At 43.1% G+C, this 22,226-nt stretch overlaps 1 protein-coding gene across 7 annotated transcripts; it reads right to left on the reverse strand.

Annotated features, from left to right (window-relative positions):
- Window positions 1–605: 605 nt before the first annotated feature.
- On the reverse strand, window positions 606–20,957 carry SLC16A9 (solute carrier family 16 member 9). 7 transcript variants are annotated; one of them, XM_015866242.2, is made up of 8 exons: window positions 20,833–20,957; window positions 14,536–14,595; window positions 14,008–14,125; window positions 13,104–13,332; window positions 5,293–5,436; window positions 4,320–4,415; window positions 1,807–2,715; window positions 606–1,508 (listed from the first exon to the last, which is right to left on the reverse strand). In XM_015866242.2, the coding sequence occupies exons 4-8, from the start codon at window positions 13,297–13,299 to the stop codon at window positions 1,330–1,332; spliced, it is 1,524 nt and encodes a 507-aa protein (XP_015721728.1). In that variant the 5' UTR covers window positions 13,300–13,332; window positions 14,008–14,125; window positions 14,536–14,595; window positions 20,833–20,957; the 3' UTR covers window positions 606–1,329. The 7 variants fall into 7 exon arrangements, with proteins under 7 accessions (XP_015721728.1, XP_015721726.1, XP_015721727.1 ...); XM_015866240.1 differs by lacking the exon at window positions 20,833–20,957 and adding an exon at window positions 18,716–18,839; XM_015866241.2 differs by lacking the exon at window positions 20,833–20,957 and adding an exon at window positions 18,147–18,241.
- Window positions 20,958–22,226: the final 1,269 nt, after the last annotated feature.

Raw genomic sequence — 22,226 nt, forward strand, 5'->3', positions numbered from 1 at the left:
TGAGACAAGTCTGTAGTGTGGAAGAAGCAATAGAAGCTGCTGCATAAGGCACTGAAAAGTGAGCAGGCCCAGCTGAGCCTTCCTGCCTTGCTCAGGAAAAGCCTCCAACTCACACAGCAACCCCCAAGTCACACCAACCTTGGGTTAAGCAAAACGCAACACAGGCAATACAGAGCTAGACTGCAGTGAGAGAGCTTCAGGGCAGCGGTTCCATGAGCTCATTCAGGGCCTGCCTGGCATTCCAGCGTTGCAATTCTCACCCCTGTATCTCTTCTATTATCCCTCCCACACATATTTTATTGATTCCTTTTACTTGCTTCTCTCCTTGCCATATCCATTCAGAAAATAACAGCAAAAACGACACTGGTACCACATTTTTTCCTTTTCCAGGCCAAATCTGCTTTGTTGGAAGCTCTCTGACTCACCACAGGCTCTCTTCAGCAGACCCAACCAACTAAAGTGCAGTTGTGCAACAAGAGATGCTCCTGGTACCGCCAGACTGCAGTAACTTGCTTAGAAACACTCACCTGTGGGCTTCTATGAACGGATATCCGTCTTCAACCTGAAGACTTTCAACTTGCATAACCAAGTCAGCATTGCTTTACATGGTTTCAAAAATCATCTTTTATTCCTTGGTTTAAAAGATTTTGGTAGAACAATATTATAAACAAACTTCACCGAAAGTGCAGTAATTATAAACATAGTCCTCAGTCGCAGTGGTAGTAAGAATCTTTACTTTCATCACAACGTTCATCAATGCAACAGAAGGATGGTTTTGTTCTTCCTCCTTCATTGGCACTTCATTGTATTTCAATAATCTAAACATGATGTTACAAGCACCTTGTCGTAGCATTATATTCTCATAAGGCAAATTTTTGTTTCATGAAGTCTGATTGTGCAACTCGGAGACCTATAAAAGGTGACAGAAATGCCTGTCTTCTCCCATAAGAAACAGGCCTTCATTTTTGCTTCAATGTCTTCAACCCTCCACACTCTCTATCCCTTAAAAGAAACCAAAACGAACAACAACAACAAAAACAAACAGTACAGCCAATAATACAGCACAATATATCCATTACAGGCTGCAAGGAAGATACAGTAGACAAAGGCAGAAAACACAGTGCACAGTAGACAAAATAAGACTGGTCTTAAAAAAGGGGGGGGGAAATGGATAAAAAAAGGACAAGAAAAAAAAATAGCTGAACATAAACCAGCAACAGAATTTTTCTAGTGGATAAGGATTTTTGGACTTCATAAATAAGTGAAAAATTACTAAAATCCTTTGCTACATAATATATAAAAAAAGGCATAGTGTTTTCCAGTCGTCACCTAAGCACTAGATGCAACTTTGTAGGAGTAAGTATTTGGAGGCAGCTTTGAGCTCGGATTGGTACAGGCATTCCAGCAGGGTAACGCTGCCAACAGCAGAAGAAATCCTCCCAGTAAGACACAAAAGCCACTGAAATAGAATGCAGTGTCATACTCCTGCGTCCAGTCATAAAACCAACCTGAGGGTGAAAATAAAAGAGTGTCAGTGAGGAGACAAACAGAACACAGCACAGTAAGTCCAAGGAAAATCACGGGGATAAAACAAAAGGTTAAATCTAATGCACGCTATGGCCAATTAGGCATGAAACGTACTTTTAAGCAAAGCCAAAAACAGAACAAAATCTGGAGAGACGGGCTTTAACTTTTATGATTTTTGTATCATCTTTCTATTGTTTTTAGGATGAAGCAGAACTATCCACATGCAAATGGGGTTTTGATAATCTCATGTTAATCTTAAAATATCTAACTTGATCTTACCTACAATTGGTGGTCCGAGGCTGTTTCCAAGTCCAGCAAAGAACATCAGTATCCCATAAGCATGAGTCAGTTTCTCAATTCCCACAGTCTTTGTTGTTACATATGGAAAAATTGACCAGTTCCCAGTCAGAAAACCCAGAATCCCAGAAAGCACTGCTAATGTAAAGTAACTTCTGGCAAATGGAATCGCAAGCAAGGCTGCTCCCATCATTAGTAAGGTAAGTACGTACAGATATAATGTGTTAACCCACTTAAAATCTGCCAGTATTCCTAAAATAAGTTTGCCAATAGCAGTCATAATGCCTATAATGGAAACAAGGGGCATATGATAGTCCTCTTCACTGATGTTTGCACTTCTTGCTATATCTTCCATGAGGAGAGAAGGGGGAAATCCGCCAATATCGAAGAGCAAGATGGCAAAAAAGAGAGCTGAAAATACTCTGTTCTTAAAAAGAACCACAGTTTCCTCCCAGTAGTTCAAGTAGAGCTGCCATTTTCTTTTGGCTAGTTGCTTGCAGAAGTTTGTCTGTTCCACAACTTTCTTTTTATAAGTGTCTTTCTCATTTACATTCGTTGAGCTTAATACATTCTTATTTAAACTGTGATCTTGTTTGCAGTCAGGCAGATTGTTTGTGCATTTCTCATCAATGTAGCCCTTTTCAAGGATGCTTATATTTTCTTCAACAGTCTTTTCTTTTTCATGGTAAACATAGTATTGATCTGGGACTTTGTCTATATGTGCTTTTTCAGGTGAAGGGCATTCAGATGACTCCAGTGGTCTCATTAGGCTGCCACATGCTAATATATTTAGAGATAGTGCACCAACTATTAGCAGGCAACCATCAAGTCCATACAGCTCAATAAGCTCTCTTTGCAATGCTGCATATACAAAGAGTCCAACGCTTGAGCCTATAAAACAAGAATAACATAGCTAAGAACTTTGTTCACCAATAAAAAACTTAACATTCCTGTGACAGCATATTTTGTAGCTGTTGAAATGAAGAACTCATTTAAGCTCCTCTACTCTCAATCTAACAAACTGGTGAGTTATCTTCCCTGTTTAACTCAGTTTCTTGATCAAATACGCACAAAATGTTTTTCAGAACACCGGAGAATTTATGATGATTAACACCAGCAGACACTTTTAGAAACAACTTGACTCCACACAGTATCTGATGAAAAACATAATATCCTTCTGCCATGCACACGCATACACATATCCCTTTAGGTACCATGTTTGCTAACACTTGAAATCAGTTCTGTAAGTATTTCACACATGATCATTCTCTCCTTTCTCCTTGCTGCTGCCACCTGCCTCCTCTAAGGCAGGATGAGACCAGCAGTTCACCAAGAGCCTTTCTACAAACACCAAGCAGGCCGTCTGGTGTTTAAACAGAGTAGCCCAGAGTCTACAGGTAAATTTACTCCAAAGGCACTTCTGAGGCCCTGCAGGCCTGAACATGTATGCAGTCCTACCAGAGTGAAGTATACACTCATGGCTAAAGTAAGCATAGATCCATTGTATAATCAATGAATATGTACTCACAAATACAGAGCACTGATTTTTCAAGTCGATTTAAAACAAACTTTAAAATGATTTTCTGAAGAATCACTAAGTTTTATAAAAGAAATCCATATACTCCAGTGCATTAGCTAACCAATATCAATATTCAGTAAGATCAAGTCCCACAGCCAACTGCCTGCAAACCCAACAAAAGCCACTAAATGCAGTAGTGGGTCCCCTTTATTACATTAGTATAAGTCAACTGTATATAACCTGCAATACTAATGGCACTGACCAGGCCCCTCTTAACTAACCACTGCTTGAGAAAAAGGATCAAAGGAAAGACAGAATACAACACAGAAAGGCAGGTGTGGAACAGTCCGCTTCTCTAACTATTTCTACTTGGTTCATTAAGTTAATTTCTCTTAGCGCAAAATACAACAACACACAACCTAAAGACTGAGAAGGGCTGCTCAGCAGCCTTCAAAGGATTTCCCTTGTATTACCAGAGGTTCATTCTCAGATCCCTTTCACATGCATTGATAAAAGTTGGGATGAGCTTTTGGAATCTGTCAGACATTCATCTTCCTTTTATAATGAAAAGCAAAAAAAAAAAACCAAAAACCAAAGCCCAAACTTTAACTCTAGTTGTCAGGAAATAGTTGATGTGAGATTATGTTAATCCAGTATTTCTATTATGCATTTCCAGTCTCTTTTACCCGTAACCTTGTGTAAATACAAAGAGAGAGAAGAGAGCTGTGCAGAAAATTTCCCCTGGTATTACTCATGGCACACAGCCCAAGCTACTCATAATCTACTTTCATTCTGGTGCATCTCCTTTTCTCATTTATACAGACAATCTACACCATACAACTGCAGATGTAGTTACTGATGCTTTGACTTCAGGAAGAAACTGAGATAAATATAACACTCTGTTTTTCTACTGCCAGAATAATGTTGGCTGTGTTAGCACTGAAAAGTTAAAGAGAATGATGATTTAATATCATACCTGTTGAAATCAGACCAAGTGCAAGGCCTCTGCGCTTGTCAAAATACTGGCAAGTGATGGTAACTGTTGCAGTATACAAAAGGCCACATCCAAGCCCTGCAAAGAAAGAGTAATAAGGCATACAATGTATTCAGGGAAATGCATACCCCAGACACAGCGATACCTTTAAGCCTGGCTCAGCACCCATCACACTGACAGTGGCATTAGGCTGCCTGCACTGTCATAAACCTTTTCTCCCTACAGCCGGTCCCAGTCCCCAAATAGGCATGAAGCTGGCTCAGTTTTTGTAGTTTACCAGCTCACATTTTATGCTATGTGAAAGCAGTTAAATGGCTGGCCTGAGCCAACAGTACAGCTTTGTCTGCATGGCACTGTACCATAGCCAGGACACCCTACTGGGTCCAGCTGGCCAGTAAGGCGTCTAGATTCTTGACACAGTTAATTGGCAATTTGATAACCACCCACAGCAGCCCTCCACAGCAAAAAGACAGCACCCCCCTGCCAGGAGAACAGCACTTTCATGCCTTTAGCAGAGCACCTTAGGTTCAATCCAGTTATGTGGAGAATTACACTGCTCCTTAATGATCTCTAATTTAGCAAGTTAGAATGAGCACACGACAAAATTCCTGAAGGGATTTTATTCTTTTAAGATCAGTGCTTCCTGCCCACAGAAGACCAGCTTGAATATACCCCTCCCTCAGGATAAATAAGTCTTTCCATCTCTAGTAACTGTGTTAACAAAGAACAAACTGCTTTTAAATCTTGAAGAACATATGCATTGCCTTTGTCTTCCACTGCACGGTAAGAGGCTGCCTGGGTGGCCCACCCCAAAGTAAGGTAATTACTCAAGGTAATCCATGGTAACTCAAGTCCCACACTACAGCTGCCTCTGTGAATCAGTTACTTCTTTCAGATTACTAAACCAAGACTTAATAAGCGCTAAGTCTCTATATGAAAGAGAGATTTTTCTTACCAACAACAATCCCATATGAAAGATAGAGAAAGTATATGTTAGGTGCAAAACTGCTCATCATGAGGCCACCAGCCACCATAAAGCCACTGAAGATTGCTACTGGCCTTGCTCCAAAGGATGATACGCATATGCTGCACACAGGACCTAGGTGACAAGCAGGAGAAACAGTCTTGTGAATAGCAGCAACAGTTTTAATAGAAACAAACAACGGTGCTTCAGACAAGAGCATTGGCAGTCATCTTGCCATAAGACAAAAGGTATAAAACTGAAATGGAAAACATCTGATTACAATCACAGAAACAATGTCACCTGGTGCTTAGACAGAGGAAACATCTGCTGATGTAGCAGATAAAGGCCAGTGGTGCTCCTAATGATTTTCAAGGGAATATCTGCCAGTCAGTATTTTAATGAATAACTATTCATTGCCTATCCTGACTATTGTAACTGTGGAAAACAGAAGTCACTTACTGAGAATGTCCAGAGCAATGTTCACGGAGTTTGGAAGAGGTTTCTCTTCCTCTTTGCCCCCCAATATTTCCTGGTTGGTTGGTTTTTCAAAACAAGAAGAAAGTGCAGGCAACAGCCACACACTGCCTCTACCGAATCAGTTCTTCCCTCACAGAAGTTGTAGAACAAGCACTTAATTTTCTGTTGCGTGGCCTTTTAACATGCAAGCTCGGTGTCCCGCGTAAATAAGTAACCAGCAGGGGACTTGGTTCACAAAAAACAAATTTTCTTCTGAAATCCCCCCAGTTCCAAACATTCATAGACGTATCTCAGACCCACGAGGCTAAATTTGTCAGCCATGAAATTAGAAGTGTGATACACACTCGAATGACACTATTTAAAGAACAAAACAAAACAAACCCCCCTCGCCATCTTTGCATCATGTTCACATTGATACAAAAGCACTCCACCGTCAATAGAATCTGCGAAAACAATAATTTCAGAGGCTGCTGTTTTTCAGGGTGGTTCTCTGACTCACACAGAACTACGATTCCCAGCAGATGGCAGCTCAGCCAAGACATGATATAAGGTGAACAACAACACTTGGAGCTGATGACGGTGCTTGCCTAGGTTTACAGACAGGAGCTAGCAGCTGGGAATGCAGACAAGGTGTTTGCGTGGTTACCAGCCATGGGACAAGGAGTTCTGGCAGGCAGGAGCACAGATTCGTTAGCAGGTGAAACAGCCCTCAGATGGAAAAGCAGGTCAGAACTTCTGCCCTGTGTGAGAGCTGTTTGTTTAGGGAACTTAAAGAGAACACAGTTTGAACTGAGGCTTAACTAGGCGATGAATAAGTTAAAGAAGAAAGAAGAAAAACTTCTGGGGAAGTTGGGTTTATGTGCATTCTGATAACGATGAAAAATGAAGATATAAGCACTTGCTGCTTCTAAAGAATCAGCACACTGTGGGAATGAAAGCCAGCCAGAATAGCTTGGGCAGAGCAACTTGCCAAGAAGAAAAGCTCATAGTGCTAGATTGATGCTGATTCCTAGAATTACTTACGAGAACTGGCAAATTAAGATTGGCATGTTTCTTAAAACTGCAAGGGTTATAATAAATAAAGGATTGAATCTGCACCGCATTAAAAAAGAAAAAAAAAACTTCCTCACTGACAGAAGGTTAGGCAGTGATAACATAACTCAATTAAGCAGAGAGTTTTGCACACTTTCTATTCTTTATTTCTTACCCACTGCCCTACTGAAACAAACAATCTTTCCCATCCTCTCTATATTGTGACATGTTCTTCTTTCAGAAGCACTCTGCCCAGCCTGCAGCTCTGATATGGATTGCACTTGTTGCTAGCAAAGGATTCAAAGCAAAATGTGACCTTCTGGAGCCCAGCCAGAGGAAAAAGAGGAGTGGGGGGGTAGAGACAGAACTGAGAAACACATCTGCATACTGTGACAAGGGCACTCTTCTCTGGGACATCATCAGAAGCAGCTCTGACAGGGTCCAAGGAGATGTTCTTCCATCTTCTCCCCATGACAAAAAATAATCCCAAAGGAGAATAGAATGTACAAAGAGATCTTTTTGCTCTGACATGGAAAACAACCTGCACAAAACTAAATAACCCATTCCAGTAAGTTCAGAATTAATATGTCGTCTCACACAGCAAGAGATCTGGCATCTCGGCAATGGCTCTGTTTATAAGAAGGAGCACCAGAATAACTATTAAAACAGTTATAGATCTCCAGGACGAGAAGAAAAACAGATCCATCTTCCCCTCCAAAAAAAGCCTTACTTTCTCACTCCCATTATTATACTGCTGGAAAATAAGTCACAAAAGAAAACACCCCCGAGAGCAGGCGTCTTTGTTTCATTTTCCTGCCTCTCCACAGTTCTTACCTCTGTTTCCCAAAGAACTTGCACTTTTTTCAATAGGCAAAGTACGTTTGGTTATTACCATGGTATTTGCACAGGAGTTTACTGTACACAAACATGTCATTCTCTACAAGTAATTCAAGCACAATAGGTTCAAAGCAGTTAAATCTGGTCAAGCATCCAACTTTCCCAGAGTGGGACAGAGATTTGCTCTGTGAACTCCTGCCCTGTGGATTTCGTTCAAAGTGGATGCTTGTATTCTCAAGAATGTAAGAGTCAATGTGCAATCACACAGCAAACAGCTCTACAAGCAGCGTAAATGCGGTTGGACTTGATGATCTTTGAGGTCTTTTCCAACCTGAGTAATTCTATGATTCTAAAGGTTTTTATTTAGTCAAATGTTTTAGAAAGATCCTTCTACTGCTAATACATTTCCCACCACAAAGTGAACAACAGAAAATAGAGTCCCAGTGGCAATCCTCAATAGGAAGCACAGACAGTGTTTTGTAAGCCAGGATTTTCCTCAGTTTGCTAAGCAGCTCCAGGGGTTAGAACTAGTACTGGAATAATATTTGAAGACATGGCTCACAATATACTTCTTTTACAAATAAAACCTCAGAGCTTTCTTTAATTCCAAGGAAAGCCTATCACAAAGAAACCAGCCCCCTTTACCAGAATAGCAGCTAACTCTAGGAAGGAAACTGAGTTGCTCTGAAAGGCTTTGAAGGCAGCACTGGGACTGCCACTGCTGTATTGCACGCAGCCTATCAATGATTGGCTGCCTGGTAATTGTTCTATATGCAGGAGAGTGGTCCAGATGCTCCCTAGAAAAAAACTGGAAGTAGTAGCAGAAAAGACAGGTGCTCTCCTGATGGAAAACAATCAAAGGGAGAGAACTCCTGCGAAGAATCAAGCATATATTGATATTTTCATTAGAATTTTCTAAATAAATAAAAGATTTTAACCTCAGTGAAACCTGGATATGACAGTGATTCCTTCATGAGATGTGAAAACAAGCCATCTGCTGCTAGCAAGATCTTCACAACTGCTGTGATCTTCTGACCTCTGTAGACACGCTCCTTCCAAACAGATGCTTCCGTCTGCAGTTTCACTACAGAGCTGTTTTATGGCATCAAGAGCTAACACCCTCTTCCTCAGTGTTCTCACACAGAGATAAAAAATGCTGCAAACAAACATGCTCTTCCTTCACCCTCTCATATCTACGGTCCTCCCTCCCTCACATCACAGCTACTAAACAAACAATACCGGACAACAGTTCTTTTTCTTATTGCCTGAATTAATCTGACCCACCCTACCTGCTGGTATCTGCACTAGCTTGTTGAAAAAAGAAGTAGAAGCAATGCTCATAGACTGTAACTAAAATCCACCTGATGTAACACAAGAATAATTATTGCATATTACAAGCATTGCTAAAACCCAGTGAAAACAAACACAAACATGGGAGCTACCCGTGTGTAAGGCTTTTGTCTGAAAGTCTGTAGATGGTCTTGTACAAAGCTGTACAAATATTGCTTGACAGTACAAAAGCTCACAGTTTTTTTAGACATTTAACACTAAATAGCTCAGGCCAGAAGAAACACTCCATTAATTTATCAAGACATGCTTTTCAAGAAAATCTTCCTTTTGTTCTTAATCCATTAATAAAGGGGAGTGGGAATGGGAGACATATTGTTGGCTTACCATAAAAAGCTGTGTTGCCAATTACGGGTGCCAAGGTCTTTGTCTGTTTTGCTTTTAACAAGTATAACATGGATCTAATTTAATTTCAGGCTCCAAATGGATGTAAAATTAAGAACACTTGGTGCAAGAGAAACAATCTTCAAGAACATTATACACATCTTCCTCTGGCCTGCTTTACCAAGCAAAACAGAAGTGATTTGAATTTCTTCCTATACAACAACCCCTACATCATCCCTGGAGCCACGATAGCCTACCAGTGTTATGATATCTCATGTTGTCAGTGTCTCACCACTGCCCTGAACAATGACACGGATGTCCTTTTTTTTAATGCACACTTTGTTCATTACATGGAAAGGTCACTTCACAGAAAGTTCTAACTTGAGTCACCCCACAAGGAAGCAATCAGTCAGGTCCCTGTCCTACTTTCTGTTCTAGCTGATGAGCTCTTCAGCTCAGGGCTGGATGCTGGCCTTAGCCACACAGCCTGTGCTCCAAGGGGACAGAAACTGAACACCAGGGTACCAGGGAATTTATCTCAATAAACAAGGTGCTGTACTAGGTTTCTATGTCTCGGTCTAAGTTTAGCTCTCACATAAGCAGAGTAAACACTGTAGAAAGGATACCGACAAAGCAAATGTAACAGCTCTCACCAGCATCCACTCCTTTAAAAGATGTTCAAAACTACATTTACAGACAGGACAGAAACTTGCCAGCTGTCTTTCACATAAGGACACACTCCTGTTATCAGTTAAATTACAGTATCAACCTAGACATACCTCCCACTGTCACAGAAGTTAATCAATGTGTTTTTCAGTGCTGTTAATGAGAAAAAATAATAATAAAACAAGAAGCAACAGAAGACTGGTATCAGTGACAAAAAGGAGACTGCATCAAAGCATACAGGCTTAAAGGAAAAAATAATTACACTGCAGTCTCCAAACACAAACCACACTTACTGTGGACACTTCAAATATACCATTTTTAAAGATAAACTCGCTAATCAGCTGAAAGTTAAAACTAAACAGCCTCTATGATAAGATTACATACTTTCAGGGATGCAATTAGCTACTGAGAAAAGATACAAGAGATGGAGAATGCACTAAACAAACACTTTCTGATAATTTAGGAAAAAATCAATTAGTCTGACCATCTTCTACACATAGGCTACATCACACAATGGTCCTGTACATCTGGCCTGTAATACCAGAACCTGCAATGGCAGAATTGATAATGCAGAAACAAGCTTACTTTTTCTATGCTTATGAAAAGGTTCCAATGCTGCCGTGTGTTATACCACTGCTTTTGCACTAAAACCACGTGTTCTTTGCACTAGTGACCAGGTCTTTTCTGCTATGAACAGCGCAGGAAAAACAGTTTCTGTAAGAGACTGAATGTTCCACAAACAAGAATGAAAATGCTCCTTGTACCAATCTAGAAGGCTAATCTACCAAAGCCCTTGGAATTTTAACATGATAAAAGATCGAGACATTACTACACATAAAAAAGGATTAAATAATGGTATATTTTTATGGTCTTTGTGTTGCAATTCCTGCTCTTAAATGAGCTGATCTTTAATCAAAACACATTTAGAGAATTACAGTCTTTAAGGTCACTTTTTACGCAACAGGAAAGCACTCTGGTGAGCTTTACAGTGACTGACACCAATGCATCCTTCTTACACTGCAAGGAAAGAGGAACAGATCTCCCACAGAGAGCAACAGAAGATACGATGGGTGCACAGACTCAAGAGCATCATCCATTTCACTGATTTAGTCCTCGCTAAACCTCCTTCATAAAGCTGTTATTTGTAATAAAGTCCTTTTATCATCAGCACCAGAAGTTACTCCATCAAGACAGAAGATTTCATATAAAAGAATAGTAGGATTTTTCCCCTATTTCCTGCTATGAAAGCCAAATCTACTAGACAACATCATCATTACTGTGTTTATAATAGTCCCACAGAGAAACTTTTAAATATTTGGATTTAAAGGGTATTGGGGGAATTTTCCAGAAGTACAGGAGAATCCCAGCACATCACAGAACTGTAAATTGTCAAAAGCATTCTAGCTTTCAGTAGAGGTTAAGATACTCACAGTGCCCTCCAATAAGTTTAAGTCAAGTAGAGTTACCATTATGGTCAGATCCCAGCTTGACAAGACAGCAGGATCTTCCATTTAGAGTAGAGCAGGGAACATAACTTTTGTTTTCAGCCAACTCTGATAAATTCAATGCAATTAAAATATTTCTTTGTACTTTTCTTTGAGCTAAAAATTACAAATTACTACTAAGCTTTCAAATCCCAAACTGAAAGAATAAAATCATGCTGACAGGCTGTCAAAATTTCAAGCAATTTAATCATTCCGTATCAAAGCAGTTTATATCAGCACCTTCTTCCTGCACCATTCAGTCACAGAAGTTTCTATTTGCCTAAAAGCACATTACTGACAACTGATCACAGAGGCAAGGCAGAGGGAACTAAGAAAGCTGGAAATTAGCACGGTGTTGCCATGTGAAGAAAGGGACTGAGGCTCTCATTAGAGGAGTGAGCCAAAGAGTTCTGGTCTCTAGAGGGCTTTTTCCTCCCTCCTCCTCCTCTTGCAATCCCCTTTTGCCTAGCTTTCCTCCAGTAACTATCTTGCTTAGCCTTATTTTCTCTAACTTCATTCTCTCGCTCAAGTTTATTTAGGCTTTAATCCCTTCATAATAAGAGTTAATGCCCTTAAAACAGAAAAACAAAAATCTATACTAGAAGAATAGACTCTATCATACACCCTGAGACTGAATACAGTTGTGTGGTGATCCATCTGCCTTCACCTATTTCTGTTCTGCCTAGTGATACAAATCTCTAACACAAATGCAGCAACAGTATTCGGCCTTTTAGAGTTGTATAAAGCAGAGGCTTTTATTCAGTTCTGTATCATGATTTGAATGTCAGCCCTCTTTTCAGGAGAGATTTCCCCAGAATCCTGAACTAGATTACAGCCATTAATTTACTTGAATGCTTTTGTGCATAGCAGTATTTCTGCTGATGGGCCATTCTTGTCCAGATTCAGCAAAAAGGTAACAGCTCCCTTGACAAATCTTTGAAAAGCAGAAGTTAGTGTTGTTACCAGTGGAGTACCTATGGTACTAAATACTACTACAGTATTAAAGCAACAACAGCAAAATGGACTTCTGGTGCTTAATTTTCACAAAACCCCTCTGTTCCTCTTCAAGGCAGCATCTTACTAAATAAAAAGCTTCCAGTGAAATTACTTAATGCTACTTTTACCCACGACTCTCCAACCTTCAAGAACAGCTTTTTTAACCTCAAATGAAAAGCAAGAGAGCCCAAAATGACTTGACTTGGTGAATTTATTTCTAGAGATGAAAAACAAGTAACCTGTTTATTAACTGACCTTTTTTTCTGAAGCACTTCAGAAATTTCAGACTAGCAGTTTGATTTCAAAGATACTAATGCAAATGTTAGCTCAAGTCCCAGCAACAAAATTACCATTCAGCTTTTCAAGTACATTCTGGTATTTCTTAATTATTCAAATACAGTCATTTTGAATTTTATGTGCTAAATACTTCTTTTGCTATTTTACCACTGTTTTGCTTTATTTCAAGTGGAACTATAAATGCAATGTTCTTATCTATCTTGACCTGAAACAAAAATACACTATCCCTCATGCTCTTTCATCGTTTATAGCTGTGTTTAATATAATTCTAGTAGCACACACAGATGAAAGCATCTGTTAGAAAGGAAATGTTTGCATTTAAGATACTTCAACTTCACTTACTGGCAAGCAATCCGATTCCATTTGCTAGTGATCCAACCCAAGCAGTCTTGCCTTTCCCTTCTCCAAAAGCATCCAGCCATTCTAAATACAGGACTCCCACCGCCAGCGGTGATCCATAACACAAGAACTGAGCAAAGAAGGAAACGATGACAATCACCCAGCCCCAGCCACCATCGGGTGGTTTCTGAAACACCATCTTGTCAGATGAGCATAGATGGACACGTAGACCCTGTGCAAACAAAAAACAAACAAACAAAAAGCAGAGAGACAAAGCAGAGCATTAGAAATTAGGCTTGTTAATATGTTGGCAGTGAGATACTGCCAACCAAACTTCAAGAAATATAATAAAAAGCAGCACACAGGCAATGAAGATGAGTTGCCATTTGGTAGTTCTAACCCTTCATAGTCATTTACTGTTCCTGTGGTACAGTGTGAGTTGTATGTTAGTATGTCACACATCCATCAGCACTGCATTGCAGAAATGGATCACATTTCATTTTCTGAGTGTTTCAGAGGCTTTGTGAAGAGCTCAGGCACCAATACATGGCACAGTGCAGCAAAAGAAACACTTGGCCACTATCAGTTATGCCCTTGGTTATCCTAAGCAAGTACACAGGCCCAAAGGAATAGAAAGACTACAAGTATAAAATAACACCAATAAATAATTTAGGCCTGAAAACAAAAAAATCACAAGCATAAAAGTATTAGTTCAAGGCACTGCAAAACCCACCATCTGTGCATCTCAACCTTAACTAAATAACCATCCTCACCTTCTTAAGACTAGTTTCTGAATGTAGAGACCGGTGCCTCTAACTTGCAGCAAAGGATTTGTAAGTTTCCAGGCTAAATTGCTTTGGAGTTTGTATGACTCCAATGATACGTGAGTTCCATGCATGCAACTAACCTGCCCTCCCTCTCTTTAGGGAGCAATCTGCTGAACTGATGATCACAAAACCCATGTCCTGTTCCTGGCTCTCTCACTAACCAGATGTGTGATTCTCAACCATTTTATTTTCTTTACCCTGTAAGACAGAGACAGATAAGATCTTACCCTGTTTCCTTCAGGGCATTTTCACACCACAGCTTAAGCATTAAAAGTGCTGCAGAAAGGGTTCTGCTGTGGGAAATCCCAAGGCAGGGGGGAGAGGGGGGGGAAGGGGGGCAAAAGAACAAAATAAGCAGGTCTTGTTTGCTTGTGAAGAAGTGACTGCATTATGAAAGTGAGGATCTAAATGAGTAGACAGTAACAGAAGTCCCATTCAAGCTATCCATACTCTTCATGATCAGTTTTTAAGTATTCATATGGAAAACTCACAAAAAACAACCTGCAGTATAAAACTGCAAAGAATAAATACTAGAGACACACAAAGAGGTGGTTCTATCTAATTCAAAGACACAACACTTAAATGTTACATTGGGGGTAGATACTTACAGATGACAACACACAAGTCCTTCAGCCCCCTACAAATGTAGCTTCCCGTGGCAACTCTACCTGCAGAAAAACAGGAGCAAAGCAAGTTTTTAGCCCAAGTATCGCTGTAACAGTGGAAACTGTATCTTTACAGAGGAACATCAGAAGAATTCATATTACAGAGTAATTCATATTACAGAGTATCTACCTCAGTGGAGAAATACTGATCCCCCTCCCCCAATTAATCAACAGCTGACAGCAGCCTTGAGCATCAAGTAACAATAATATGACCTACTAACATAAAATAAGCTTTGACATTCGAGGTCTTTGGGAAAAGATTTGTGGTTTTTAACCACATAACAGTCCTTCATGACATAGCACTTCCAGTTACAATCACCATGAAGTTTTCTTTCAGTTACAAATCTAAATTCCAATTTACTCCTGCAAACATTTGGCAACTGCCCCTTGATCGCACTGGATGCCAGGGCAACAGTTGTCTGAAATCACAAGATACCTTAAGGTATTGATGCACTAAAAAGCTGCTTATAGGTATCTTCCAACAACAATAACCCTTACAGTTACACAACTGAGTATATCCTCTGTCTCCAAACAAAATATTTACACTACATATATAGAGTCATAAGAAGACTGGGCGTATGCACCTCTTCTTGTGCTAAAGAAGACTCAGATTTGCTATTCTTTGATATGATGGGGAGGAAGGAAGGGCAGGTGATGAAATTTTTCACAGCCTTAGGTCTTTGTCTTTTCTAATAGAAAGGTTAAAAGAAATTTGGACCCGCTCCTCATCTGCCTCTAGCCTGCGTGGCTTTATTATCTTTAACAGAGTTCTGCCACGTTAGGGCAGCAAAAGAGCTGACCTTTGACATCCCAGAAGCCTCCTGTTTTGCACAGCAGTTTTCTCTCACATCTTTTTAGTTAAAAGACAGATTTTTAGACAGCAAAAGTATCTCTTGTCTAAACACTTCAGGCCATTTACAGTCTGCAACTGTCAAGCACAAAGTGAAAATCACCATCACTTCCCCCACAGAAATCATCCTTGAATCAATGGAAAGGATCTACCAAATCCCACACATTGTTTTTACCAGCTACCCCAACCTGGCTTTTCTTTCCCTCTTTTGCAGGTCCCTTTAGGGACATTGCTGTGTGCCTATAATCTACAACAAGGCATATTTCCTTGGCATAAAGTTCTCCCATGGTGAGGGTGTTAGATAAGAACCCTGTACAAAGAGCCTGTCTCCTGGAGCTTTCTGCTACGGTATGTGGTTAAAGGTACCCCAGTAAACAAAGTCATAATCATGAATATCAAGGTACCTTTTATTGCTATGTTATTTAATACCTCCCTGCAAATGGCAAGATGGAATACAAAATTATTTAGTGCAGCCCTGCTGAAAAGGCCTTGGGGTACTGAAGGATGGTGAGCTGGTCATGAGCCAGCAAGGTGCCCTTGCAGCCCAGAAAGCCAATCATATCCTGGGCTGCATCCAAAGCAGTGTGGCCAGCAGTGTGAGGGAGGTGACACTGCTCCTCTACTACATGTTGGTGAGACTTCAGTTAGAGCACTGCATCCAGATGTGGAGTCCTCAGTACAGGAGAGACACAGAGCTGTTGGAGCACATCCAGAGGAGGGCCACAAACATGATCCAAGGGATAGAACGCATCCACTACAAGGACAGGCTGAGAGCTGGGGCTGTACAGCCTGGAGAAGACTCTGAGGAGACCTGATAGAGACCTTTCAGTATGTAAAGGGGGACTATAACAAAGTAGGGGGCAGGCTCTTTAACAGGATTTGTCGTGACAGGACAGAGGAAATGGGTTCAAACTAAAAGAGTGGAGACCTAGACTGGAGATAAGGAAGAAGTTTTTTACAATAAGGGTGGTGAGGTGCTAAACAAGTTGCCCAGAGAGGTGGTGGATACCCCATCTCTGGAAACATTCAACCTGAGCAACCTGATCTATATGTAGATGTCTCTGTTCACCGCAGAGGAGTTGAATTAGATGACCTTTAAAGGTCACTTTCAACTCAAACGATTCTATGATTAAAATTCAGTAGGATGGCCAGGAGCTGACAGTAGGAGTTAAAGTGCTCTTACTCCCAACACTGCCTAGATGGGCATCCAATCTGTGCATCTGCCCGAGAGGGACCCAATGTGCCCCTTGCTGTTTTCTGCCTCTGGGCAGGAGGACACAGACTGTAGTACATCATTAAAAATAAAGCAGCAGATGCTCATAAAGAAGAGAGAGTAATGGACAACAAACAAACACCTGTTAACACCAGAATTTAAATGGGAACCATTCTGTAAATCTTAATGTTCAGAAGAACCAAGGATGTTGTTTTGGATCACAGGAAACTTAAGTCACTTCAAAAGGACAGAAATGGAGAAATAAAGCAAAAACAATTAAACAGTAACTGGAAGTGTGGCTAGAAAAAGCTTTTCAATGAGTTGTACTCACAAAGAACAAGAATCGGAGGAAGAGCTTTCTGATAAAGGGCCTTCAACAATAGCAAGAAAAGGAAAATAAACCCTAGAGAACAAACTGAATAACAGTTAAAACACAGGATAATTGCGTCACACTGTAACTGCTTTACATTGCATAGCTGGCTTCCTCACAACACCAAACTCTTTTTGTAGAGGTGTTAAAATTCATCTTAAAGATGACAGGTGAGCACTGACATGTAAAAACATGATTTAGGCAGTATGATTCCTATTGAAACTCTGACCCTCGGCACAGAAACTCGTATCAATCCGTGGCAAAGGGAATCTTGAGAAAAAACAGTAGCAAAAGGATTGTTTTCACACTGTTATTTGTACAACTGGAAGCTCGTCAGACGTGCTGCTTTTCCTGAGCAGCGTACGGCTGTAAGGAAGGCTGAGGTCAGCAGAACCTGTGTGATTAACAGCTCTTCCAGTCTGGCAACGCACTGGTACAAACGAAGACAGAAGCAGGCAGAATGACAGCATCCCTCATTTGGAAGTGGATTCGATTTCAGGTAGATTTATGAGACTTTTTTTTTCCAGTCACAGATGGTACGGCAAGTACAGGCACTGCATTAAATGCACCAAAAAAGGCCTGTCTGTACTTTGACAATGTCAGACTTTAACTGACGTTTGAGCTGCAGCAGCTCCCCATGCTTTAATACTTGTCTGTAAGTACTTCCACCCTGAATACCTAAGGGTCCCTCTCAGTTCTCAGCATTCAGGTATACATATCTATCATACTCCGCTTTCCCTTTGGCAGCTCACACAGAAGGCTCCTTAACGTAAACATTTCCTTCCATTTCTGCCCGAGCAGGACCACGGGGCTTAAAACAAAACACCGGAACAAAACTTCCTGACAACGTAATAACGTTTTTCCCATTGCGCTCAGTAAGTTCACACAAAGAAGCGTCCATCAGGGCAGCACACGGCCCAGCCAGCTCTGTACAGATCAGTCAGCTCAGCACAACCAGTCCTACCTGTTCTCAGCCCCACCACCCCCAAAGGACACGGACCCTCCCCCCCAGCTGCAGTACAACCAGCTGTCAGAGCAGACGGAGGTAAAGCCAGCGCTGCCGCAAGCCACCAGCCAGCCTCACTGGGAAGATGAACACGCCTCGCCGCACGCATCGCTACCTGCGAGGGCTGCCGTGCCGCCCGCTCCCTCGCCAGCCCGCGTCCCTCATCCGCCTCTGCGGGACGGACGCGCTTTTATGGTCCCGGCTCGCCTGGCCCCTTCCCACGCCCCCGGGCCAGCCCGCTCTCCGGGCTAAGGGCCAAGTTACGCGCGGTGCCTTCCGCCTGGGCCCGCACAACGGGCGAGGAGCGACAAGGAGGCATCCTGGGCGCGTTGCTCTCATGCGAGCAGGGAGACGAGCGCACGCCGAGGGCGCCCCGCGACAGGCACCGACAGCCCCGCCCGCCCGGGGGCACCTGCCGCGGACACCGCCGGGTGCACGCAGCGGGGCCGGCGGACACAAGCGAGGGACAGCGCGACCACGGGGCCGAAGAGCCGCGTGGAGCTGAGCGCTGCGGGGAGCCCCGCGCTGCCCCGTCCCAGCGGTGCGCGAAGCCGGACGCCCCACGCGAGGCCCCCCACGCCCCCGCCCGGCTCCCCGCCGAGGCCCCGCCTCACCCCGGCCCGGCGGCACCGCCACGCGGGGCTCCCCGGCCCGGCCCAGACCCCGGGCGCCGTTCTCGGTTACCTGCGCGGCGGGGGCAGGGGGCAGGAGCCGCCCCCGGGAGCGCCGGGGCAGCCCCGCATCCCCAGCGCGGTGGAGCGGGGCGCGGCCGGTGCCAGCCCGAACCGGTTGTAACTTGGTGGGGGGAGGAGCCGCCGGGGGCCGCCACCGCCTCCTCCCGCGGCCCCGGGACGGACGGGGGGGGGGTTTCCCGGCCGCAGGCGCGGCCCCGGCCCCGCGGGCTCCGAGCGACCCCTTGGGGCGAGCCGCCCCGCTTTGCCCCCGCCGCGTTCCGGGCGGCCCCAGCCCCGCCGCCTCCTCCCGCCGGGGAGAGGCGGACCCCGGCCCCGCGGGCGGCGGTCGCGAGCGACAAATCTCGCCGCCTTCCCTATTTTTCCTGACGCGTCTATGGCGAAGCCCCGCAGGCACTACCGCTGCCTCTCTCGCTTTTAACGCCACCGGGCGCACACAGCAGCATCCCCGCGGCAGAAGGGGATCGCGGCCGTGGCATTGGGTGACCGCAGGCGCAGCCTTGCGGCATCACGGGCGGCCCCGAGCTCCCCCAGTTCGACACGCTGCGGCTTTTCCCCCCCGCTGCAGAAGCTGCCCGACACCGCAGCCTGCGAGTCCCGTGTTAATGATGTGCCGTGCCGCTGCCCGTCCAGGCCGGCTCCGGCGCCCGCATCCGCATCAGCTGCAGCTGGGAATACAAATATTCCCACGGACGATTGGCTGCTGACATTCTGAAGCAATTTAAAACGTTTACAGCCCCTGCAGTAGTGACAGGCATGACGGAACTCCTCTTTGGTATCAGCAGTCCAGCCTGACTCCTCCATGCGCTGTTTGTAAAGGTCTGTGAACTTAAACGGGCTTTTAAGATGCTTAAATCTACCGCAGAGTGAGAGAAAATAAGGAAACGCTGGCAGAAGGAGTGACAGATGTATGATATGAAGGCCAGCCTCACTTCTGAGACAGCGCTGTAGTGCAAAAGGCTCTGTGTGCTTCACACCAGAAAGAGCAGCCAAGTGGGCAAACAGGAATAAAACCACAACCCAATAACGCGAGAAGAATAGGAACCATGAGGGCTCTAAAATACTAATCATGGAGGAAACCATATGGGGTTTAACCTAAAGAGAAGGCAGAGCAGAACGACACATAACATTCTTCCAGAACATGAAACAACTCACTGCAAAGAAAAAGGAACAAACTATTTTGCTGGCCATAACCAAGAGGTCAGTGGGCCTTGGCTCCATCACTGCATTTTGCATGACATATTAGGAAAAGTAAGGTTAGTGGCAGAGGTTTCCCTGGGAGAGCGTGGCATTTCACAAACACACACACTGGGTTGCCTAAGCGAGAAGTGACTGAAGACAGCTGCCCAGCCAGCACGGTCTCCATTTACTTTAGTCATTCCCTGGGCTCCATGGCAGCTGAAGTGGAAAGGCCACTCGAAATCTTACTGTAGCCACACGAGGAGCAGCTGGAAAATAACAATTCTGAAATGACCATTCAAGTCCTGCTGTTTCCTATACGTAACAGAAGACTAACAACTGTGAGGAAACTCATTTTTTCCATACAAGCGTACAGACGCCCCAGTTCCCATTTCCCATTACAGCACTCGACAGAAGTGTTTTGCTTTTTGAATTCTGCAGAAGCTTAGAAAACAATGTTGCAGGCTAAAATTAAACACAGAACATTTCGCTCTACCAAAACTGGTTATAAGCATCAGGAAAAATAAAGGGTGAGGAAGAGTATTTGTGTGTTCTCAAGTAGATCTGCACAGTAGAAGCTAAGTGAGTTGTGGCTTATCTACACAGGAACATTCAATAGAGTTGTGTATCAGTCACTGTTTGGCTTCGTTCTCAAATCAGACATTAATCCCATTTCTTCACATCATAAATCCTTCCTAAATGGCCTTCAAAGGCAAGAAAATTGTAACAGTGCCACATCTTTCATAGTTAATGCTTTTGACCCATACATCACCAGAATTCTCAATCTCCTATGCCAAAATAGAAAACAAAGGGTAGTACAAATAATGCCTACAGCAGCCCTCCCCAGCCTCTAGGGTTTAGGAATCCAAAGGGCAAAGATACTCGTGAAACATGGCCAGACATGAGACCAACACTTGGTTAAAAAATTACCTTATTTTGGTCTAGCATGATCTCAGGATGTGGAATTCTAGGTCACTTGCAGCTGTTTGGGTGTACAGACAGATGATCTGTTCTGCAGGTGGTGCAGCAATGGCAGCTCCTGAGGGCATAGAGAAGGTTAGAATGAATCCATACTCCCTGGAAAGAGTAATTGCCAGGTACTGAATGCAGCCTGTGAGCTGAATAACACAAAGGAATTACTTCCTCACTTTAAAGTGGTGGTTTTCTTTGTTGTAGTTTTATTATCAGAAGGTGCATAATCTGCTATAGAGGAAAACCTCAAAACACAGAATTATTCTACATAATACATCTACTGCTATCCTGTAACCTGTGGTCCAGACTGGGAAGCACCCTTTTGTACACTTGCAGTCTTTACAAGATCTGTGTAGAAGAGACTCTGGAACGACAGATTCAAACTAATAAGATCAAAGTTCATCATCTGCTTGGGCGTTTTAACTTACTTGTAGAAAACAAATTAATGATTGAAGGGAGAAAAGGTGAGGAAAGCAATCAGTAGTTTAATCTACGTGGGTGTATTAAACATCTGTGCAGTCACAGAGTCTAAAGGACAGTCGTATGTTATAATATAACCCTTCATGTGAGAGGCAGAAAAAACAAAGCTGTTGGAGCACGTTAAGCAGGATTTTTACACCTTCTTTAAGATTTCAGTGAAAGGGAGCAAGATGGCTTAAAGTGCCAAGAACTCTGATTCGCCCCCAGACGCCCAAAGGGTGCTGCAATAGCCCCTAATACCATCGGGGCTGTGCTGTCAGGGAACTCGGCACACAGTGCAAAGAGCCAGGTCCAGCAGCAGAACCACCTCATCTGCCTGCCTTGCCAACACGCACCGCAATGCACCCACACTTCGGTCTTCTGAAAGGTCCTGTAAGGTGGATCAGCCCTGAAACAGGTGTTCAGACACATCACCAAATATATATATATATCTTTCAACAAATTATCAATCCACCTTCATAGAAACCAGCATTCACAAGGAAATAAAACATATTTCCCATTTCTAAACATTGCACTTCTTCCTTATCTGTTGTACATACATGAATAGGGCATATGAATAGTTGACTTACCTATAAGAAGGTGGGCTGGCTTACACGGCATCTACTTTTTTGTTTTCAATCACAAATACCAGACCTCTTCTCATCCACTGCTGAAGGTAAAAATGTGTTATACAGGAAATAAAAGAGAACCAGGTCTTTACTGTTTCTGAAAAGCAGCATTGACTTTACAAAGCAAGTACCAGAACATCCTATCTAGTGCCCTGCTACAAATCCAGGGCTTCAATAATCAGAGCTATGACAGAGGGCACAATGAGGTGACAAAAATGCATTAGAGAAGGTCCTTTAAGAAAACAATGACACCTTTGTTACACA

Source organism: Coturnix japonica, chromosome 6, assembly GCF_001577835.2.
Source record: "Coturnix japonica isolate 7356 chromosome 6, Coturnix japonica 2.1, whole genome shotgun sequence".
Lineage (NCBI taxonomy): Eukaryota > Metazoa > Chordata > Aves > Galliformes > Phasianidae > Coturnix > Coturnix japonica.